General features: G+C 47.5%; 1 protein-coding gene across 1 annotated transcript; it reads right to left on the bottom strand.

Moving 5' to 3' along the window:
- Positions 1 to 235: 235 nt before the first annotated feature.
- Positions 236 to 24,554, bottom strand: Stambp (STAM binding protein). The gene is made up of 10 exons (XM_032906243.1): positions 24,293 to 24,554; positions 22,733 to 22,949; positions 16,543 to 16,618; positions 16,197 to 16,292; positions 14,111 to 14,477; positions 11,976 to 12,100; positions 10,799 to 10,936; positions 6,453 to 6,565; positions 4,579 to 4,678; positions 236 to 507 (listed from the first exon to the last, which is right to left on the bottom strand). The coding sequence occupies exons 2-10, from the start codon at positions 22,933 to 22,935 to the stop codon at positions 451 to 453; spliced, it is 1,275 nt and encodes a 424-aa protein (XP_032762134.1). The 5' UTR covers positions 22,936 to 22,949; positions 24,293 to 24,554; the 3' UTR covers positions 236 to 450.
- Between the last annotated feature and the right edge of the window lie 299 nt (positions 24,555 to 24,853).

The following is a 24,853-nucleotide window of genomic DNA, read 5'->3' as shown; positions in this document are numbered from 1 at the left end:
GCCAGTGATTGGATCTAGAGGTGTTTTCTCTTGTGTCCTAATTTTTGAGTTAGTTGCTTGGTGTGATTTGCTCATTTCCATATTTGTCTTAAAAATTAAGATGATTTCAAATTAAAAAAAAAAGGCTCCCCCCAGTGTTGATCCTTTCCTATTCTGTCTTAAAAGCTTACTTAACTCCCTGGGGGTGAGGGGGAGTAAACTGAACAGAATATGCAGCTTAAGAGGAGGGTAGGACTCTTTTTGTAATTTACATTTATTTGTTTTAAATTAATATGTGTGTGTGTGTGTGTGTGTGTGTGTCTGTGTGTGTATGTGGGTGCACACATACCACAGTACACAAATGAAGGCTAGAGGACAACTTGGGGGGATCCCAGGAATAGAACTTGGGCTGTTGGGCTTGGTGGCAAGTGCGTTTACCCAGTGGGCCACCTCCTGGTTCATGACTGAGATTTATCGAAGGTCTGTGATCGTCACAATTCTGTCTTTGACAGTGACATGGCTGCAGTCCTGAAACAGAGAAAAAGGAGAAACAATGAAGTTGTGGAAAATCTTTAGGGCCATTTAAAAAATATTTATTTAGGGTTGGGGATTTAGCTCAGTGGTAGAGCACTTGCCTAGGAAGCGCAAGGCCCTAGGTTCGATCCCCAGCTCCGAAAAAAAGAACCAAAAAAAAAAAAAATTTATTTGAGCTGGGTCATGTGACTATCTTCAAATTCCCTAGGTAGCCCAGGATGGCCTCCATCTTTGTGGTGCTACCTCTGAGTGTTGGTATTATAAGTATGTACTACTATGCGCCGTTCGTTAGTCCTGGGGATTGGAGCCAGGGTCTGGGGCGTGTGAGGAAAGTCCTCCACCAGCTGAGCTCTATCTCTGGTCTCAAACCTCTCATTTAAAATGCCCGCTCAAGAGGTAACCCAGATCCAGAAAGACAAATGTCAAATATTTTGTCAATTTTAGCTCTGAATCTTTACATTGGAGTCTGTACCCTGACAGATCAGAAGAAGCCAGGAGAGTAGACAGGGGTCATGGCAGGGAGGCAGATCAAGAGCTCTAGAGAGGGGAGCAGGAGGAAGCAAGTGCTATAGAGGGATTTAAGAGAGTAATGGGGGGACTTGGCTGGGGATGGGGAGGAAGGCTAATACAGGGAAAGAGGAAGACAAGATAAATAACATTAAGGGTGCTTGAAAACACATGGAAGCATGCCATTTTATAAGTTTACTTTAAATATACATAAAATATGCTAGCTACGGTGGCACACATGCTTAATTCCAGTACTCAGGAGGCAGAAGGCAAGAAGCAGGTGGGGTGGATTTCTGTGAGCTTAAGGCTGTCTGGTCTACATAGTGAGCACTAAGCTAGCCAGGTTACATATATATATATATGTATATGTATATAATATTTGTGTGAAATACACAGTTATATAGTTACATAGTAATAACACACATAATTATATACATATATGTATATGGGGTATATGTATACAGGGAGTATATCTATATATACATATATATACACATATAACTATGTATATAACTATGTAACTGTATATATAAAAAATACACACACACACACACACACACACACACACACAATGTGGGCTGAGAGTGCTCCCCAGGCATGGAAAACTTCTCTGAGTTGTTGGTTGGAGAATACAAGTCTCCTAAAACAATATGAGCATTGGCCTTGGTCACCATCCAGAACTTGAAGGTAAGACACTATTGCTGAAGACACCACACTCTTTAAGACACGGTACTTGGAGGATTTGAGCTGGAGCTGACCTGGAAAGTTTCTTTGCTCAGGACAGGCTCTCACAGTATTGAGAAGCACTATGCAAGCTGCTAAGGAGAGGGGCACTTGGATGTCCCACCCAGTTATAAAACCTATGAGCCACAGCAATGACCAGAACGGGGAGACATCTGCCATGGGGGACAGACATCCACACTGGGAGGCAGACATCCACACTGGGAGACAGACATCCACACTGGGAGACAGACATCCACACTGGGAGACAGACATCCACACTGGGAGACAGACATCCACACTGGGAGACAGACATCCACACTGGGAGACATCCGCACTGGGAGACATCCACACTGGGAGACATCCGCACTGGGAGACAGACATCAGCACTGGGAGACAGACATCCACACTGGGAGACATCCGCACTGGGAGACATCCCACTGGGAGACATCCGCACTGGGAGACAGACATCAGCACTGGGAGACGGACATCCACACTGGGAGACAGACATCCACACTGGGAGACAGACATCCACAGTGGGAGACATCTGCACTGGGAGACAGACATCCACACTGGGAGACATCCGCACTGGGAGACAGACATCCACACTGGGAGACAGACATCCACAGTGGGAGACATCTGCACTGGGAGACAGACATCCACACTGGGAGACATCCGCACTGGGAGACAGACATCAGCAATGGGAGACAGACATCCACAGTGGGAGACATCAGCACTGGGAGACAGACATCAGCACCGGGAGACAGACATCCACACTGGGAAACATCAGCACTGGGAGACAGACATCAGCACTGGGAGACAGACATCCACAGTGGGAGACATCAGCACCGAGAGACAGACATCCACAGTGGGAGACAGACATCCACACTGGCGAAGCAGGCATTTTTATCTCAGGGGTGACTAAGAGTTGCCTAATGGAACTCAAGGCCTTCTGGGTGGGAGACATCCTGTACTTGGTACTGTGAGCTTAGCCATGGATAGAGAAGAACCCACTAGTGCTGGGTTCCTAAACCAGTATCGTTCTGACTGCTCTAAACATCCTTTTACCCACAGTAAGTGTAGCTCTCACCCTTCACCAACAAAGCTTCCCTTTGCAGCAGATGGAGACTGTAACAGAGAGTTACAGCTGATCAAAACACAGAAAACAAATGACATGGCTACAGTACACCCAGGAAACCCAAGGCTTAGGGATGATCTCAGACGAGGGACCAGAGGCACAGGATGCTGTTACACACTGAGCCCTAGACTTCACGGGGGAAGATGCATCCATGAAATATCAACAATACAGTTGCATGAACAAGACAAGCTTATGACAGCATCAGTCTGACATGCCATGGATGGGAGAAATTTCACACCCTCCCCAGACGAAAGGCTACAGGAGCGCATTGTCTGCTGAGAGAGGGAGAACAGTTTTCTCCAGGGCTGAGCTCCTGAATACATCCATTGTCTAACCCCAAGTGGTCAGCCCAGGACACATGGATATGGGCACAAAGGTAAATGGATTCAGTAGGCTGTATATACATGTGTGTGTGTGCGTGTTTGTGTGTGCGTATGTGTGTGCATGTGTACAATAATAATTAAAGAAGAAATCATGAATTTGGGATGGAGAAGAGGGGACATGGGAGAGCCTGGGAGGGAAGGCAGGGGTGGGAATGATGTAGATGCAGTACTCTTCTGAAGTTCTGAAAAATAATAAGTAAATAAAATGCTGGCTCGAGGTCAGTGGCTCATGGTCTGGAAGCCAGACCATGATGTCAGTGGCAATTACAGTAACGGGTCTGGGAATCATTCCCACCAAGCTCTACTCATGCTCTGAAGCGTGGGAGAAATTTCACACCCTCCCCTGATGAAAGGCTACATATACATGTATACATATGTATATACATACATAATAACTCTTCTACCACACAAAATCAGCTCCCAGATCCCATGATCTTACTCTCCCATGGGTCTCACTTCTTCCTATCCCTAGATCTTTCATATTTTATGGAGCATGGCTCTGCTTCCTTTCTCTATGTTGCTTGTGTTTCTCTGGACCCAAAAGAAATGTGTGGTGTGGGGTTGGGGATTTAGCTCAGTGGTAGAGCGCTTGCCTAGGAAGTGCAAGGCCCTGGGTTTGGTCCCCAGCTCTGAAAAAAAAGAACCAAAAAAAAAAAAAAAAAAAAAAAAAAAAAATGTGGTGTGGAGGAAAGTCTCAGAATCTCTTTGTTCCAAGGCTCATCTGACCACTGACATCTGATCAGCTAAACACACTGTCACAGACACAACCCAGGAGAAGAAACCACTTCCTGGGGAGGGGAGACCCCACTTTCTAGGCAAAATTCTAGAATTGTTCTTTTCCCTTCTCAAGCAAGTGGCTGACAGAGACCTAGTGACCGATGGAGAACAAAGTAACATTTGATAAGGGACAATGCATCGGGTACTTTGTTATTACTTCCTTTTCCAGTGGTGTTGGGGATTGAACCCAGGGCCTTAGGCATGCTGAACGTGCATTCTGTCACCAGCGTGCCACTAATTTCATCCTCTCAATGACCCTGTAAAGTAAGTGTTCTTATTATCGCACAGATCAGATGAAAGACCCAGGAAGGGTCCGCAGCCTCACAAACACGAAGTCACCAGGTGACAGCTGAGGGCCAAGCCTGCTTCTAACGCCCACTGCTTCCTGCATCCATGTGGTTATGGAACTCTGGGAAGGTGAGTGATAGGACTGAACGCATGTGGGTTAGAAAGGACCATGCACCTCATGAACTTCATGTGCTTGCTGGCTTCTACATAGATATGTACACTGTACTTGCTGGCTTCTACATAGATACGTACACAGAACAGCGGTGGGTCTCTGCCATGGGGGTGAAAGCCTTTCTGCCGGCAGGTCGAAATCTCTTGAAGGCCATAGTCAGTTAATTTAAAGAATCCAGTTCTGAAACAAGAAAGGGTAGGCTTGGAGTCAAGCAAAGGAGTCCATCTCCTCAACCTTAACACCCATCTTGTCTGTTTCCCTCCCAGTGGCAGTGTGAATAGGAATGGACCCAATGACTCATGTGTTTGATGCCTGGCCACTAAGAGTGGCACAATTAGGAGATGTGTAGGTGTGGCCTTGTTAAAGGAAGTGTATCACCATGGAGGTTGCCTTTGTGGTCTTATATACTCAAGCTATGCCTAGTGTGGCACACAATCTCCTGTCGTCTGCAGATCAAGATGTAGAACTGTCATCTCCTTCTCCAGCACCATGACTGCCTGCATTCCTGCCGTGTCCCACGATGGTGATAATGGACTAAACCTCGGAACTGTAAGCCAGCCCCAATTAATGCTGTCCTTTATAAGAGCTGCTGTGGTCATGGTGTCTCTTCACAGCAATCACTAAGACCCCTCCTTTCTATCACACACACACACATTCCAGGCAAGCACACTGATTCAGCAGGCTGAGGTAATTCTGAGACAGCTTTCACAGTAAGTATACTGGCTTATAGCTGTCTTCTCTGGAGACTGGGTCATAGTTAAAGAATAATTTATCTGGTGATTATAAAGAAGAATCAAACAGGAATTCTTCTTTATAAAGACATTTATTCAATTCTATGAGTGCCCTGCTTACATGCCTGGGACACAATGAGGTCAGAAGAATCAGAAGCCTTGGAACTGGAGTGACAGGTGACAGGAAAGCAAGAGCTACTATGTAGGTTCTGGGAGTTGAACCCAGGTCCTTTGCAAAAGCAACAAGTGCTGTAAACTGCTGAGCCATCTCTCTAGTCTCCAAAGAGGAACTCTCTAGTTGAAAATCAAAACCAAAGTGACAAATTCCTTTGAGCAAATCAACAACAGATTTAAGCAGGAACAAAAGAAGGGCCAACGAACAGTTAGTTAGTTAGGTCCATTAAGGTTTTCAGTCTGAGGAAGAGGGGGAATGGCGTGCAGAGTCACCAGACCTTGTGGTATAACTTAAGTGCACAAAAGTGACATTTGGAAAAATGAAAAATAAAAGGCTAGCTCATCACTGTCTCCATGTTAGCTCTGCAGGAGAATTCAGAGTAAATAGGACATTTGGAATGAAAAGAAGCCACACTTGGAGAGAGTGTACCATGTGGGAATTTTTTACCCTTTAACCTTAGGCTCTTGAGATCCTGTAACTTTAAACAGTTCAAATTTCTTGAAGGTTTTTCTTAGAAAATCAACATTACTAACATGTCATTTAAAGAGTAAGTCATGTTTATCAGAACAGGGAGCTTAAAGGAAACCTTTTAGAGCAGTCAATTAAGACAGTTGATGAATTTTATCTTTTAAAAGGTCTTAGGGTCTGGAAGATGGCTCAGTTGGTAAAATCCTTGACATACAAACATGGGGACCTGAGATGGTACCTCTAGTACTGCAGAAGCAGCCTGACATGTGGTGGGCATTTAAAGTCCTCAGGCTAGGGAGGCAGAGAGTGGTGGTGAATCAGTGAACTCCAGGCTCAGCAAGAGACCCTGGGTCAAAAACAGTAAGGTAGAAAAGCAAGAGAAAGACATCTCAAGTCAACCTCTGGCCGCCACATATATGCACAGGTATCCTTCTGCACAGGCTCCTGTGCATACATAAGCAAACCAGCACAAGCACGCACGCACACAAACACATGTGCACACACATGCATACACAATTGCTTTCCATAGAAAGAGGATTTTGCTCTTTGTTAGACCCAGAATCACCTCCTTGGTACTCACTCCTGGAACTTGGGGGAGCAGACAATTGCTATGGACTCCGGTAACATCATTTGGTAGGAGCAGTGCGTGTGCAGATCCACACTGGACAGAAAGGCCGTTTGGGTTGGATGGGTCTGAAAGATGAAACAGATCAGAGAATTTCCAGTGATCCAGTTGCCAGGCTGGCCCACTGAAGCAGGCAGGTCTGAGGAGCTCCCAATAACCGGCCCAACCCCTTCTTCAAGTTGCAGCCAGGAGGAATACACTTGACCCTCATAGTGAGTGTCTTCCCAGCACTCTAAGCTGGAGGAATCTAACACCAGTGTGTGGGGACTCTAAAGGTCCTTGAAAGATCAAGAGATTTGTAATACAGATTTGTAACAACCAGAGTCCAAGACTGTGTACCATAAAGTGGAAAATGACTGTGGGGCAAGTGGAACTGTGTCACCAGACAAAAACTGGGCAGGTTGAATGGATTCAGAAACCCTAGTAATTCTCGTATCTGAGAATGGTAGGTGCTTCATCTACTCTGTACCCAGTTTCTGTCCTGGAGCACGTGACCACACACACTACATGAGGATCTTAACATGAGGATGGTCACATGGCATAGAACATAGAGTTCTCTATGCCAACGAGGTACCTAGATGAGCCCTAAGGGTTTATCCAATAAGCTTCCCTTCCCAGACATTCCTTCCTGCAAAAGGTATTAAACTCCTGGCCTACCCTGAGTAAGTCTTATGCATCCATTTTTCCTACCGATAAACAGTTTTGAAAAGTAAGGGCTGTTAATTATCAAGAATCACTGTAGGGTAAGCCTTCATCATACAGAGTTGAGCTGCCTACGTCTCCCCCAGAAGGTCCCTCTGTGCTCTGGACACTCACCGCTGAGTTAAGCCAGATTCCCCCTCCCCCCAGCCCCAGGCTTATTGCTGGCTTTCAGGCCCCCTTTCCTGACTCCTCAGTTCCCAGCAGTGTCTGGGTATCCAGGAGTTTGGACACCCACTTCAGCCCCAGCCTGCCTTGTCTTTCTCACCTGGGCTGCGGCTCATCTTAGACTACGTCTGTAGCCCAGTGCCTCTGTGTCTTGTCTGCCTGAGCCTTGTTCATACACCCCAGCAGCGAGGCGGAACAAACCCTGGCTGGTCCCAAACTCACCTCCTGCCCCCACCTCCCAAGTCCTGTGATAGAGCTGCGAGCTTCCAGGCCCAGAGTACGCAGATGTGTGTATTTTCCTCTCATACAAAGAGCACGGTCAACTTAGCAGTCACAATGTCTGCGTGTCTCAAAACATGTTACACATCATAGGTGGGTTTGTATGATTTTTGTCAACTTTATGCCTTGAAAACATGGCTAAAAATCAGCTTTTAAAAGCTCTGAGAAACAAGGGGACGGCAGCAAGGATCGAGATGTCTGAGGCTGAGGTCATGGCTTTCAGGTAGGAAATAAATGGTGAACTGAAGGAAAGAACTGACCTTTGTATTTTCTCTTAAAATTTAAAGATCGGAGAAGAACCATAGCCTATTTTTTTTTATTAAAAGAATTACATTTATGTATGTGTGAGTGTGCATATGTATGCATGTGTGTGTGAGTGTGCATATGTATGCATGCGTGCGTGCGTGCGTGTTTGCCTGTCTGTGTCATGGGTGCGTGTGCAGGTCAGAGAACAACTTGTGAGAGTCAGTTTTCTCCTGCCACCAGGTGGGCCACCGGTGAGAGCTTGGCAGCAGATGCTTTACCTGCTGATCCAGCCAGCCAGTCCTGCTGTCTTAAGCCCCTAATTATGAAGAAATGGTGCAGACACGTCAGAGATAAAACCAAGCCAAACTTCTCTCCGTGTGTTCCTAGCTGGGCCCTCATGGAGAAATAGACCCCTCTAGTCATCCATGCTAACTCTTCCTCAAGTCTAAACTATAACTACATTTGGAGTCTAAATAGTAACCGTTGTGGAGTCAGCCTCTCTTTTAGTTTCTTTTAAAAAAAGATTTATTTAAACAAACCTGGTCTTACTTATGTTTCCATGTGTGCACGCCTGTGTGAATAGACACCACATGTGTACAGGTGTCACGGGTGGGCCAGACATGGGTGTCGGATCGCTTGGTGCAGGAGTTATGGGAGGCTGTTTTAGAAACCAAACTCAGATCCTCTAGGAGAGCAACAAGAGCTCTTAACCACTGAGCCGTCCCTCCAGCCACTCCTCCTTCTAAGCCCCTCTGCCTCCCCATTGCCCAGCAACAGAGCCTCATCCAACCTCACTGAGGGTTAGGCAGCCTTCCAACATCAGTACAACAATCTCTCTGACTTGAGCTCTGACTGAGGGCTGTGTGCTTCATCCTTATTCAAACGTGAGCCCCTTGTGCCCTTCTGAGGTGGTGCTGTCCTAGGCCACATTATCTTGCCCCTCCTGCCTTTTCTCTCCTTCTGAACTGCTCACCAGGTATAAAAACACACTGGGCAGCTGCATGTAAAGAATTACATATCTTATAACTGCATTTCAAGTAGGTGAGACCCAAGCAGAACTGAAGCATGGAAAGTAGGGAGTCATACTTAGGAGGTAAACTCAAAAGGGAGGGAGGAAGGGGTAGTGGGGGCAAGAGGGTGTCATTCTAGGAGACAGAAAGTGGGAGGGCGGAGCATGCTCCTGGCAGGGTTCTGTTTCCTTTTTTGGGTAGTGGGTGCACCTAGAGGTCGGCTTAATGATTCAGTGTACTGCACCCTTAATCCATGTACACTCAGAGCTTTTGCATCATCAAAGCCAAGTCAAAACAAAACATAACCAAGCCATTCCACACTTAACAACAGGTAATCAGTCTGTCCACCCAGCTCTTCCAAGAGCACCTCATCTCTCCCCCTCCCTTAGAGCCACGCTTCAAGACGGCAGCCTCTACCATCCCTTCATTCATGCTAGGACTTCCTCTGTTTTGTTTTTCTTGTTTCGTTTTGTTTTGTCTGGCTATGTAGCGCAGGTTGGCCACAACTCATAATCCTATCTCACCCTGCTGAGCGCGAGGACTGCAGCTTCCCATGACTATAGAACCTTACAGTCTCGGCCCCACCATTGCCACAGTGGGTCTCACTGGATTAATATTGTCAGGGAGCTCCCAACTCTAGCAGGTACTCAATCCTTTCAGGCTAGAGCCCAGCGCAGGTGAGCGTCCTGAATTTCCTCCTTCAGTATCCCTGCTCTGTGGCTCTGGTGTTTTACACGTTCCCTAGTCCCCCGCATCCTTGCTTCCTTCCACCACGCACTTGACTCTTCGCTCCCTTAGTAGCTCGTCTCCCCAGCTGCTGGTGAATAACTTCTTGCTGTCAACTCTCCCCACCTTTGAGGCTTCCAGGACCAGCTTGCAACAGAAGCCCCCCAGATAGCGCTCTTGCTTTGACCCTGCATCTCTTTCTGATGAAAACCACAAATCCCAGCTAAGAGAACTGCTCACTGCTGTGGGAGCATGGTGTACCTGTCCAGTGTTGGCCCCTCGCCCACAAAGCTCTCCTTTGGTCCCTCATTACACGTCACCTTGGGTGTGAACCCTCTTCCTCTGAACCCTGTAGTGCCCTCTGTTCACCCTCTGAAGAACATAGTGCCCTCTGCCTCCCCGTGTGAGCTCATTTTCTGTGCGGTCTTCTATGTGTCCTCAGGTACAACATGGCAAGTTTTCTATGTGCTGTTTCATATCGTGAATTAGACAAACCAGTGAGTACTTATACAGGATGCAAGGGCAGAAGACTGCCCCGCACACCAGTACTCCTCTAGGTCTGACTACGAGTATGTGTGACCTCCTGAATCTAGAAGTAAAACACCTGATTGTGACTTACACCTGTCACATCCAAGAAAAACAGCTTGTTCTGGGAGCTCAAGGCCTTACAAATTCCAGAAACATTCAGAAGTACTCTTTAGGGAGGGAGTTACATTGTGTTGCCTTGAAGATCATCCTCAGAAGCGTTCAGTGTATGAGCGATCACTGAACACTGTGTGTGCAAAAAGGGCAGTGCTTCTCCATAAAGACAAAGTGCAGCCATCAATTGGAACAGAGTCCCTTGGCTTATTTGAAATAGTTTCACATATGCAGCTTTTCGGTACATGGTCTCTATAGCATGTCCACAGACATTCTAGGCCAGTTTCCACCCCACTCCACTCCCCTCCCCACAACCAGCCAGAGACACCAAAACATCGAAGAGCTCTTTTTAGTAAAGATTAAGTTTAGAGAAAAGCTAAAAGCTCTCGGTGGTACTCTGAGTTGCTACGAGAACACTAGTCATGTGTGCAGAGACAAATGCTTTGGAGAGGTTTTCCCTGCTCAGACAAGGGTGTGGGCAATGTGCTCTAACAGAGAAGAGGAGCCCAAGCCCAGGTTGTCACATTTGCTTACGTGGATCCAGCCAAGAGTGAGGAGTCCAAGATCATCCTGCATAAAGAAAATTTCTTCTTCATTCTCTGTGTGGCAATAATCAGGCCCACCATTTTGTCTGGGGATGAGAACATGTGTGATTGTGAATTCATTTCTCATCTGCAAAGGAGAAGACAACAGGTAAGAATTCCCTGGGGCTTCTCAGCCCCACTCACTCATACTCTGCACCCTGGGCATGGCTCTCATTTTCCTCCAAGTCCCTTACTCCAGTGCTTCACAAGGCTGAGAGTTCATGTACTTTGCCTGCGTAGTCCATAAAGTCACAGATGGAGATAAGCCCCAGATCTCCCTCTTAGCACAGGCTGGCCCCAGATCTCCCTCTTAGTATAGACTGGGCCAATGACATAGCCCTAGGGTCTTTCTTGCAACAGCTAAACGGATCTGCTCAGGGATCTTGGGACACTCTCCAGAGTGTCTTCTGCACATGTCTAAAGAGTTCCCTAGGCCTTGTCACCTAGGGTCCAAGTGTGATTTGTTCTAAGTCACTATTTTCTGGAGCATCAAGGAATGGGTTTAAGCTTTTCCTTTAGTGGGCTTGTCTTCCTCTGGGTCCTACATCTCCTAGTAGACTCACTGCTTAGCACTCTGTATCCCAGGGTCTCCTCCTTCCCTGCAGAGGACTGCACACTTTGTGGACACAAACAAAAGCCTTAGATAATTTATATTCACAGGCTACAAAGGGAGCTGAGTCCTCCTCCATTTAGAATCAAGCCTCCTTCCTGCCCTCCCTTCCTTTCTTAAGACAAAGTTATATTACATAGCCACTACTGGCCAGAATTCACTATGCAGCTGACCTCAAACTTGTGGAAAGTCTTCTGTCTCGGATTCCCAAGGGGTAGGATTACAGGCATGGGTATCATTCCTGACTAGTAAGTGTTACAGTGTATGTGTACGCTCAGGCATGTGTGGGTCAGAGAAAAACTTTGTGTGTTTCTTCACATTTAATTAATTTGTTTTTGTGATGAGGTCTCTTATTGGCCCAAGACTTATCAGGTAGGCTGCCTGTCTGGCCCTGTAAATTTCTGCCTCCCCTGCTCCTGGGACCATGCCGTGCACTCTCTGTGGAGGGCTTGGTACGGAGTTACAGGAGAGGCCACACAGGAAGCAGCCCCTGTGCAGGGAAGCCACACGTCCTTACCAGTTTTCCACAGAGGACTCCACAGGTCTCGATGCCCTTGGCAGTGTTGGCGCTGGCAAGCTGGAGAAATTCTGAGCACAGATTGCGGGGCACCACAATGTGGCGCAGGCCTTCAATGGTGGGAACTGAAATGGACAAGAGGGAAAAGTCTGAGGCTACAGGGCCAGAGATCCCTGAGCAAATCAGAGCTGACAGCTGAGACTCCAGCAATGGCTGCAGCTGGAGGACAGAGCCCGGCGAAGCTGGGTCATAGGATTCTGGGCTTCATTGGGAGCAGCCATCGCTCTCCTGCCTGTTTCTCCCTGTGGAGTAGTGATATCTTCCTCCTGCCTCTCCGCTGTGTTTTGGAGGTGTGGATTACTGACTGTACACACTCGCAGCTGGAGAAGGCGGGCTGCCTCATCTGGATCGGATGGATCTCTGCATTGGTGTTTTAAGATCCTGATCCTTCAAGAAGAGAAGGTTTTAACCATTCCAGGCGAGATGAGGCTCACCTACAATCTTTTAAAAGTGTTTTTTTGAAGAATGAAGTATACTAGCAGACGGTTGTTATCTTGGCTCTCAGAATCGTGTGCCAGGGGGATCTCAAGCTCAGGCTATAATGTGAGACTCAGGAAAAAACAAACCCAAACCCAGGGACTGAGAAGATGACGGCTACAGAGACTGCTGCACAAGTGTGAGGTTCTGAGCTCAAATCCCCAGAAGCCTCATAAAATGTAGGTAGAGCAGGGTGTAGCTACAAGACCACGGGAAGATGAGAGGCAGGAACAGAAGGATCATCAGAAGCTCATGGTGGACAACAAAGAGACCCTGTTTCAAACAAGGTAGAAGCTGAGGACTGACACTCAGGGTTGTTGTCTGACCTCCTAGTGCCGAGGAACACTGCTAGAAGAAAACCAAATTGGCCCACAAGAAGATAGTTTGTCCCCTAAGTAGGCATTACCAAAGCAGCTTATAACACCTATCCAAGATATCAAGAACCATTCATGAATTCCACGGAGAGGCTGTGTGAGACCCCGAAAGCCAGAGGCGGGGTCAACACAAACCTGCAGACCGAGCAACAACACTGTGACGATTGCATCTCTGGATAACGGACTAGGGCCTGGTAACCACAACCAACCCAGTGACCACTCAGCCCACTCTCCATGTCTCAGCCCACAGGAAACATAGAATGAGCAAGACTTAAGGCCTGGCGTGCAGAAGTTACAATCTAGTTACCGGCGGATGATGGCGCTATTAGGGAAATAATTTAAAAAATACCGAGGCTAAGAAGAGCTCTGGGAGTCCTGCAGGGTGGATCAATCTGACTGAACAGAGAGGAGCTGCTGCAGCCTCAAGCAAACAGGGAAGGCAGAAGCCAAGTCGAGAGAGAAGCTAACAGACCGGAGGGCAAGACATTAGAAAGTATTCCCCAGGGTGGACGGTGTGCAGGGAGGAGCAGTGCATGGAGGAGACTTCAGAGGGAACAAGGGAGGGGTCTGAAAGGTCAGCCTTCAGGGCCCAGCTGTCCTTCCTTCTTACACGCATTTGAAGATGGGACACTAGTTTTTGTGACTGAACCACATGACCATCTGCCAAGCACAATACTCACACTGACCAAGCTCTTGACAGAGTAGGAACAGTCCAGGCTAGGGTGAGTGGCCTTTTAAAGAAGTCAGCCATTGCTTTGCATGTGGCACTAAACATTTTAAAACTGCTTCTAGGAAGGGCTACCTGTGATCTCTAATTCACTGAACACTTCACATTTTTACAGAATCTTTAAAAGCTGAGATTCGGGCTGGAGAGATGGCTCAGTGGTTAAGAACACTGGCTGCTCTTCCAGAGGTCCTGAGTTCAATTCCCAGCAACCACAGAGTGGCTCACAACCATCTATAATGAGATCTGGTGCCCTCTTCTTGTGTGTCTGAAGACAGCTGCAGTATATATATATATTAAAGCTGAGGGTCTGACTTCAGAACTTTTTAGAATAACTGAGTAAGATTAACTTAGGTTCAAGGCCTTTTTTTAAAAAAATCAAGACAGTCAGGTGGTAGGTCAGAAAAGACTACTTGTCACACAGTGTTCTGTTGACAGACTCAGGTAAGTGGGACCATGGAGGTAGAGAGACGGAAGGAGGCATCAGCAAGGGGACTCACCATTTTCTATGACGCTTAATGCTCCAGGTTTGAGGGACCTGTCCACCACAGGTGGCTTAGCTGGCCTCAGGGTTGTGTTATAGTCTGAAGTCTGCGTGGGCGAGAAAGGTGAACTGGGGGCCACATCTACACAGGGCTTTTCCAGATCAGGGAGCAGAGGCCCACACGGGCCAGGGTCTACCTTCCCGAACTCTTGAACAATTTTTAGCCGCTCTTTCTCCAGCTCCTGCTTCTGGATCATCTTCTCAAAGGCATGGAACTGCTCCTGCTCGAGCTGCTTCTGCTTCTGCTGTGCAACTCTCTGCTTTTCTTTTTCCAGCTCTTGCTGGATGGCGATATTTCGGGCAAGTTCTTCTTCTTCCTTCTTCTGCAGAGAAAGTAAGGATTCTGGGCTAACACTTCGTCCCTCACAAGAAAGGCATCGCTACAGAGATGTCCAAAGGACAGTTTTGTTCTTGTCTCACTTCCCAATCCAGAATTCATGCCCCATTCGATAACCTCTTAAAGCCATGGAATATAGTCACATTCTACCAAGCCACCATAAGCCTATTTTCAAGGACCGCAAAAGTTCCTATCTTCAAGGTACATGGAAGACCTATCCCAGCTACGAGTCGGACCACTCTCCATGCAGGGGATCCCAGCAGGCACGAAATGGCAAGAGGGAGCGGGACACCAGAGTGCAAACAATTCATGTCGCTCCCTTGTTTTCTAATCTCAAAAGTTACATTTACTTATGTTAATGGGGTGGGGACACGGGCCAAGGCTCATATGTGAAGGCCAGAGGACAACTTATGGGACTCAGCTCTCTTCTTCTACTGTGTAGGTCAAGGGATTGAACTCAGGTCGTCAGACTTGGAGGCAAGCATCTTTTACCCAGTGAGCCATTTTACCGACCCCTCTCTGTTTCTTGTCTATGGAAGAAATGGGGCCAACTGCTTTAAGGCCTTGCTGTTGTAGGCTGTGCCTTGAGCTGTGAGTTAAAATGCATGCTTTCTCCCTGAGGGTGCTTTGTCGGGTGCTTTAGCACGGTAACGTGGAAGCAGCGAGGCACGTGGCACTCTACTGCCCTTTATTCTTTACTTTATTTATTTATTTATTTTTTCCGGAGCTGGGGACCAAACCCAGGGCCTTGTGCTTGCTAGGCAAGCGCTCTACCGCTGAGCTAAATCCCCAACCCCCTATTCTTTACTTTTTTTTTTTTCTTTTTCTTTTTTCTTTTTTTCAGAGCTGGGGACCGAACCCAGGGCCTTGCGCTTGCTAGGCAAGCGCTCTACCACTGAGCTAAATCCCCAACCCCTATTCTTTACTTTAAATCATGATGCACCTTCGCTGTCCGTGCCACATAACCTCTACCTGTATCTGATATATTTGGGTCTCAGATACCTGAGTCTCAGATATGTCTATATAAAACGCCTGCTATCCCAAACAAGGCTATAAAATAAAATCCAAGCTTAGGCCTCCAAAACTTTTCTAGTGGTTATTTAAACACAGTAATATTTAAACTAAAACATACCAATTTACAGAGCCCTTCCACTCAATGACTTAGGAATGTATGGCTCAGAGCTATTAATCCCTCTGCTGATTGCCAGCACCAGTGTGCAGGACAGCAGAGCAGACAGCTAGACATTAGCATGTAGGCATCCCTCGAGTGTGTATCTCTGCCCTACGAGCGAACACTGTAGGGCCCCGAGCGTTTCTTTGCAAGCTGAAACTAACTGTTCTAAACAAGACCTACTGCATACCATTGGGAAAGTCAAGGACTGTAAAAAAACTTCTGAGGATAAGCACATGACCTAACTTCCCCCTCCTGAGGTCTGAAATGCCTTATGCTCTGAGAAGAATCTTCCCAGTGGGCAGGTTTCTTGCTGTAGATATGGCAGAAAGGTCACAGGTGTCTGTCCTCAAGTCGCCCTCTTGGACACATAGGCCAAATCTGTTAGAAACCTTCACATCCCTACTGGTCGGTGGCCCTTGTGAGTCACTGGCCTTTGTGCCCCCTCACAACGAAGTTGAAATCGCAGGCTCCATTTGCTCTGGCACAGCGCTGACCCAGGCTGGCTAAGCAGCCCGTGTGCTTGGCGCTCACCTTTCGCTCCTTATACTGCTCATACTCTTTGGTGTATCTCTTCAAGAGTTCTGTCTTCAGCTCTTCCGCTTTAGGGAAAGCGACATTCTTTAATTTCTGAAATACAAAACCGAACCTGAGAACCAGAGCACGCCAACATCAGCTGAGGGAGAGAGAAAGAAGGTAAGTCGTCTCACACGGGACTCGAACCCCTCCATCCTGCTATCCCACCACTCTGTCCCCACACTGCGGAGGCAGCCCGGTTCTTTCCAGCTCTGACGGGCAGAGGAGTGCTCGACAGCTGCGTGTCCGTTGCTCCATGCTGCGCGGAGCTCAGAGACAGACACCAGTGAAAATGAGGACCCACCTTGACCGCGTCTTTCTTCTCGGGAATGATGGCCGATTTGTAGTCTCGGTGTTTTGGAAGTTTTTCAATAAACAGCCTAAGGAAACACAACAGAATGGTTAGGGGACACGGAAAATGCCACATGTCCCTGAGACAATGCAGCCACTGAAAGAAGAGTTTCTAGGGGTGCTGGGGAGTTAGACCAGGCACAGCATACACGACTCGTCTCCCACCAGCTTCATTCCTGCATAGAAGTCCTCCTGCTCTTTTCTCCCCAAAACAGCGAGTAATAGCAAACACCAGATTCCTACATCAAAAAGGAGAGCTGACGGGTGACTGAGACGGCTCAGTAGGTAAAGGGTCCTTGCAGTCAAGGCTGGGTACCAGAGTTTAACCCTCAGCACTCATGTGGTGGAAGAAGAGAATCACTCATCAAGTACATTACCATCCTCCATGAACGCCACATTGGAAGGTACCCCCACCCCAATAAAAAATATTGACCAAGAAGGACATAGCTTCCATTGATGCTTAGAATTCCAATCCCAAGGAGGCATTGTGGGTTTTAAACTAGGCTAAACTACATAGTGAGAATGTCTAAAATAGAAGAAAAGATCCCCCCCACCTCATTTAAATAAAAGCCTATCCTATGCCCAAATTGTAACTCTGAAGAGAAAGGTGGTTTTTTTTTTTTTCCTTGTGATATGACATAAAGGGCCTCTGTCATAAAGCACCCTTCATTCTGTGATGGGTAATCTAAGTTGTCTATTTGACATACGTGGGAAGAGGAAACCTTGATTGAGGAATTGCTTTCATCAGACTGGCCGGCAGGCCTGTCTATGAGACAAGTGTGCTGACTGCTAATGGATGAAGGAGGGCAAGTCCACTGTGAGTGGTGCAATCCCTAGGCAGGTGAGCCTGGGCTGCATCAGAAAGGTAGATAAGCATGAACCAGGGAGCAGGCCAGTAAGCAGTATTCCTGTTGGTTTTCTCTTCAAATTCCTGCCTTGGCTTCCTATAAGCTAAATAAAGCCTTTTCTCTCAAGCTGCTTTTGGTCAGTGGCTTATCACAGTAACAGAAATGCTAATCAGAATCTAAGACTTCCGCAGCCAGGGATAAAATAAAGAGAAAACCATGACCACTGTTGCTCTCGTGACCTTGACCTCTAGAAAGTTCTCCTGGGACTCATAATCCTTCAGAGAAGAATACTGTGCACCACCTCCAGGCAAATGCAGCCTGTGCTCCACAAGCAGGTGCCTCGGTCACTATGAAGGAAGCTCAATGCAAATCATTAACTTATTTAATAGAGGCTGACAAACAACACAGAGCTCTGTGGGTAAAATCCCTGAGCCTAGCCTGATCATCAGAAGCAGGAAGTGACACTTGAAAGTTGTCCTTTCACCTCTGAACATACATACAACAAGCTACTATCTGCATACCTCCCTATGCTACAATGACAATGATGATGACTACTAACTAATGACAGTGATGATAATAAGTAAATAAAGGATGGTGTACACAGCCAGCGCCTGCTATGTGTGCATATGACTATCATCAGTAGTAGACACGGGAACAAAAGACGAGCATGAGAATCACCTCGGAGATTTAGCACCAGGGCTGGAGACTTCCTGGATGCAGCAGGACACAGCAGTGGTACAGACGGATGCTTTTGTCTGGGGTTATATGGGCTGCAGACTAGAGAAAGCAAATACATCAAAGCAAAGACACGAAAACCACCTGGCAGAGCACCGAGAAGGCCAGGAAACAAACGCGAAAGGACACACAGTGAATCTATGGCGCTCAGCTCGATCCCTGATGAAGGAAGTTCTAAGTGAATGCGAGGTAGCGGTTTTACCATCAGATTGGCAAAGGCCTTGAGGCAGGCTGGTGCCTGGCACAAGCTCGGGTGTAGGGAAATGTGTGTTCTCACTGCTATCAAGATTGTACATAGATCCAACTTTTTCCTTATTGGAAGGAAAGATTGAAGACAATTACTCAAAACGTACAACGTATATGTGCACAAGACCTACAGCTTGGCCTCAACGAACTCAAGATCAACATAACTACATAAGCATACACCGAAATACACATACAAGAAGATTCAATATGAAATTACAAAAGCAGGGAAGCATCAATGTCCACCAAGACAGGCTAATTCAACAAACCATTACATGTCCAAATGTGAAACAATGTAACAGCTCATTCATTCAAAAACACTGTACTGAGCATGTCCATAAGGTGCCAAGCTGGGCTTCGAGGGCTGGGGATACATTGTAAATGGTCGGTTCAAGCTTTCTCCTCATGACAGAGCACCCATTACAATGGAGAACAGAATTTTTTAAAAAGTATGTTAAAAAAAAAACATTGGGGATGGAGAGATGGCTCAAAGGTTAAGAGTACTGGCGGATCTTCCAGAGGACCTGGGTGGGATGGATTCCCAACACTTATATGGAGGCTCACAGCACTCTCTAACTCTAGTCCCATGGGATATGACACCCTCTTCTGGCTTCCTCTTGCACCAGGCATATATGTGGTGCGGACATACATGCAGATAAAACATCCCCCGCATATAACATAAATACATACAATTTTTAAAAAAGGAATCAGTACAAGGAAAGTTATTAGTAACAGGAAAGGGGACAGGCGGAGACTGGAGACGGGGTAGCTAAGGGAAGCATAAGAGACGACATCTGGGGTTGGGGATTTAGCTCAGTGGTAGAGCTTGCCTAGGAAGCTTAAGGCCCTGGTTGGGTCCCCAGCCCCGAGGAAAAAAAAAAAAAAAAAAAAAAAGGAAAGAGACGACATCTGAGTAGGGACTGGAAGACAGTTGGCTATGAAGAGATCCGGGAGGCTGTTGGGGTTGAGAAGGCTCTATGTGTCCCCATGTGGAAATACAGTATCACTAAGAGAACAAGCTTAGAACAGAATACATGCACGCACGCATGTGCGCGCGCACACACACACACACACACACACACACACACGCACACACACACACACACACGCACACACGCACACACACACACACACACACACACACACACACACACACGGCCTTTCATGTGCCACAGTACCCGTGAGGAAATCAGAGGACAACTTGTGGAGTCAGATCTGTCCTTCTTCCTTCACATAGGTTTCAGGGATTAAAGACCACACTTTCATGGCAAGTGCTTTACCCACAAGACATCTCACCAGCCTGACATTAAATTTTGTTTTTAAACTTGAGTTCCTCCCTTCTAATGTTTGAGGGAAAATGATCATGAACAAGTATATTCATTCAGAAAGTCATGTGGACGGCCAATAAAAGGATTCGCTAAGGACACTTATCTCCTGTTTTCTGGTTTCTGAAGTTACTTATTGAAGTAAGTCTGAGCATGGGCCAGCCTTCTTTGGTCTATAAACCCCAATCCCAGTAAACGCCTTCAACACGGGTGGCGGTTCCCTTTCGGAAGGAGGATTTTACACGGTGTGGAAGAGGCTCGCACGGTGCAGCAGACCAGGGCTGCTTCAATATTCTGAGTCTCCTCTGTGCAGCCGTCCGATGCCCATAAAAAGCTGTGGAAGAATCCACGGCCTGCCGTGTTGTCTGTGCTCACCATGAAACTATGTACTGATCCCACACGCTGGAGATCTTTCTTCTATACTGGGGTCTGCAAAAGGCAACGCATTCCTTCAGCAGGAAAACTACTACCACACGGGGGAGGGGGGATTTGCCTGACATCATTAAGATGCCTGAACTGCTCCTGGAGGACGGACAGGCATGCCCTTTAAATCCTGACTAAAGTATCCATGAAAGGTCCAGAACAAGAGTCCTAAGAGTGGGGGAGGCGGGAGGGCGGCGATGTAGACGTCTACCTCCACGCCCCTCCCCCCACGCCCCAGCTGTGGTAAACTGGCAGGAACACAGCAAGTGAAGACCAGTCTGAGCCTCGCCGGGCTAGCACTTCTCAGCTGCCACCCTCTTGTCATTTCGCAGGCTCAGAATCAGGGTGTGGAATGCAGGTGCCAGACCAACGAAGGTAGCTGCATCTGTGGCTTCAGGCTTAGTCAACGCAACGCAGTCCCAAATCAAATCCTAAAGCCAACGAATCCAGCAAACGAAACGCATGCCCCCATCCATAACTCTGCCCCAGGCCTAGCTCACCATGGACACGGACAGACACCCCGCCCCATGTCAGCCTCACCACTAACACTGACATTTGTCACTCAGGGTAACGCCAGGTCATGAATAAAAAGATAAGAATCAATATCTTAAGCATCTGTTAGTCTTATTATTGTGGCTGTGACTGTTGGTGGTGGTGTTGGGGACCAGACCCAGGGTGAGCCACATGGGACAGATTCTGTACCGCTGAGCTGCATCTGCAGCCCTCCACGGACCCTTAACAGCATTGATACATCTGGTTCTGTTTCTTAGGAGCTTGTCACAGTTGACACTCTCTATCGGACCATTAGCCTCTGCTTTTTCACAGGATCTTTTCTTTATGGGAAAACATGCTCTAGAATTTGCCACCCTAAAAATACAGCGCTTTCATGATTCTTATCTCCATTCAGTGACTTCCTCATTATTTTACTTTGTATCTTACCTGAGTTTCTACAAAGAGCTGTCTAAGCTGGATGTGGTGGTGAACATCTTTAATCCTAGTAGTAAGGGGAAGGAGCATCTGTGTGTTTAAGGTCAGCTTGATTTATATAGTGAGTTCTAGAACAGCCATAGCTATGTAGAGAGATCCTGTCTTTAAAAATAAAAAAAAACAAACCCTAAAAACCAAAAGTCCCCACCCCCCCAAAACCTAAAAATTCTGAAAAACAAAACCAAAAAACACTCAAAACACCAAAATCCCCAAACAAGCAAACAAACACCAACCTGTCTACAACAGGGTTTGGCGAAATAAAACTAGTGATCCAAACCCAGCTAGCCATCTTTTCTTGTACACAAAGAAACAAACAAAAATAACTGGAAAAAAATCTAGACACTGAAGTTTGCCAAAGCTAGAGGAGGGATGCTACTGGCACCTAGTGGGCACAAACCAGGGGTGCTGCCAACCTCCTTCAACACTCAGATCAGGCACAGGACCAAGAAGCAGTCCCTGCAGTGTCAGAGCCGTGCTTGAAGGGACTGACGAGAAGCTCTGTGTGTCATGAGTCGTGTACCGACTGATAAACTCAGCGTGAGATGACTGCTGTGCCTGTGTCAGGAGGACACACGTGGGGCTGGTAAGAGTGTCTCTTGTAGGGAGAGGAAGGGGGAGGGAGGTTTATTATGGTCTCTACAGACTGCCTTCTGTAAGACTAAATGGAAAAAAAAAAAAAACCAAAAAACATGCTCTGGACAGAAACCTGAAACAGGAGCTGCAAAACCGTGGAGGTGTCACTACAAACTGAAACCCAGGCTCCTCCTTAAGTCCCAGTTTGTTCCTCTGCAAGACAGAGCCGGAGGGTGAAGCACCTACTTAGCACCCAGCACCAGTGAAGATCAATGAAACGATGCCAAGGAGACCTCTCCTGAGCCTCCAAGCTCCTCTGCGTCACCAACAACTTTTCAGGTCCCGTCGTACTAAACTTACGACTAGAATCGACAAGCAAGACCTCTGCCACATCATCCCCTCCCTCGACCACACACCGCTCCTGTCGCTGGAGCTTTGGGAGTCGTTCCCCTGGTGATGGCCTCGAAATCATGTATTTATGCTGCCCACCCAAGTATGATGAACGGACAGCTCAGGAAAGGTCTCACTGTGATTGAGTCACACGGACAGCGAATGGTCCATCGTCACCTGGAGACTGTGACTACAGTGGTGGCTAAGAAGGAAACCTCTTTCCCATGCCACTCTAAAGGCACATGATGAGGACAGGAATCTGGGCTCTGTTACACACCAGCAGTGAACCTGTAACTGCCTGCCCGAGCAGAGAAAGGGCAGTCGGGACACTCAAAGTGCGGACACATGCTGCTTAATGACCAGCTCCTTTGTCTAACAGCTGGGACTTGTGGTCACAGACTGAGAACCAACAAGTCTTCTACTCATGAAACTCAAATAACACCACCTTCTGTCCCTGTGCCTTTGAATGGCAAGGACAACTCACATATGGAAGGTCTCTGGAACCGATCAGTGGTTGACATTGTCCCGAACCCTAGTGTCAGCAACTCTGAGAACCACAGGGGCAGAATACAAGAGATGTCAGCCGCAGGACCCAAAAAGAGAACTGCAGGTGTCTTACGTGATGTACTTGTTGTAGAGGATAAAGGCATGTTCAATGTTGCCTTCTTCAGAGTAAATGGATGCCATGCGGATGATCTCAACACCGGAACGAAAGTAGCGACGGGGCGGAATGTCTTCATTTAACTCAACTGCACTCCCGAGTTGCGACAGAATCCTCACCCGGTCTTGGGGTGGGAGGCTCACATCCGCATGGTCAGACATTGGACCGGTGAGTTCTGAGACAGAAGAGAGAAAACAGGTAACATCAACGTCAAGGTCACAGCTTCCCAGTGGTCTAGCACAGGATGAGCGTATCACAAACATCCCAAGAAGTTAGAAAGAGGCAGGCATGGTGGCGCACACCTTTAATCCTATTACTTGAGGATCACAGAGACAGGTTAGATCTCCGAGTTCCAGACCAGTCTAGATTACATAGCAAGATCCAGGACAGCCAAGGCTACTTAGAAAGGCCCCGTCTCAAAACAAAAACAAAACTGGACAAACAAAACACTACATACAATGGCTCTTATCAACAAATTATCCTTCCTGGCTTCAAGATCTTGATTTGAGGACTGACAGGTTAAAAAAACAAAAACAAACCCTTGTCCTGCAAGGAATGCAGCTATTAACAGCACTGTGGATGGCCCTGTGGCTCCCTGAGTTTCTCGTCAGTAGGAAGCCCACCGTAGGGGTAAGAAATATCTTCTACTCGTTTCTCTGTGCAGATACCCACTTCCGTTTACCCAGTACCTGGCAGAGTGTGTTCACTGCACCCTCATGAAGACTGCCTGGTGAGGGGCTGGAGAGGTGGCTCAGAGGTTAAGAGCACAGCCTGCTCTTCCAGAGGTCCTGAGTTCAATTCCCAGCAACCACATGGTGGCTCACAACCATCTGTAATCAGGTCTGGGTGCCCTCTTCTGACCTGCCAGGCAGAAAGCTGTATGATGTATACATAATAAATAAATAAATGTTAAAAAAAGACTGCCTGGTGAATTCACACTGACCATTTCATCTCATAGAGAATAAATGGTGGTATTTACCAGGATACACTTCCTCAGTTTTGAACACGAGGTTAATGGGGGGGGGGTCCTTTCTAGGGCGAATACTCCCAACTCTGCTCACTAAACCACCCTTCACTTCAGCCCATCACAGTCACCGTTTTCAGGGCTAGGTAGTTAGTACCTGGAAGCATCAAAGTCTACTTGTCTCCACAAGCCAAGCAGGGCTTGCACGGCTGAGTGACAGTACCTCAGTTGGGGTGGGACGCTCTAGGAGTTCCTACTCATTGATGACCAAACTCCAGGAATTTACAGTCTTCCTAGACGTTGCTTCTGGGCTCCGTGACACCATCATTGCACATAATCTGGTGTGAAATGGGGTTGTCCATGTGCACTGGATAACGGCACACCCTAGCCAGCCTGTTCTAGAATACACTCATCTTAGGTTTCAGAGGTCTTGTTTTTTTCCATCTTATTCCTTATTCCTCAGTCAGGATTCCCATCTGTCCCCCACCCCCTAGCCCCCGGAACCGTAGATTACAGTGGTTCGTTTAGCTGTTGTTTTTCTGAGTTCTACTCACCTGTCCTCAGAGATTTTTTTTCTCTAGGCCAATTCTGCTTAGCTTGCTTTAACTTTGGGGTGGCATTTTGCCCATGAAGTTTCCCCACTAAACTCCCTTTTCTAGTAAAAGTTGGGGGCTGCTAGGGATGTGGGAGCATTGTGAGAATAAACCTGCCCGTGTCCCTAACCGCCGAACTGGGCACAGCCCAGAGTAGCTCATTGGAATGGGATGCCAGGCACCTCTCGAAAGAGGCACTTGTGGGTAAAGAAGGGACTATCCCCCAGAAGCCATCGAGAGGTTCAGGACAACATGGGGTTCGGCAACCCTGCCGAGCTTGTGCATCGGAGAGGGATCCAGCAGTAACTGCTGGCAGCGCCCATCTAGAAGGCACTCAGTTTTCTCGAAAATGCAAGGAGTGTTGAGAACAGGCCTGGCTGGTCAGGAGCCAGCCCTGAAGACAGGGCCATCCCGGAGCTCGCGCGCGGCCGGCCGGGGCCAGGGACATGGACCCCACACTCACGGCCTCTCCCCGCGGGGTCCCACCGCGCCAGGATCCCCAGTCCCGCAGCATTCCCGGGA

This window comes from Rattus rattus, chromosome 6 (genome assembly GCF_011064425.1).
Source record: "Rattus rattus isolate New Zealand chromosome 6, Rrattus_CSIRO_v1, whole genome shotgun sequence".
NCBI classification, from domain to species: domain Eukaryota; kingdom Metazoa; phylum Chordata; class Mammalia; order Rodentia; family Muridae; genus Rattus; species Rattus rattus.
This window is presented reverse-complemented; position numbering and strand designations above follow the sequence as displayed.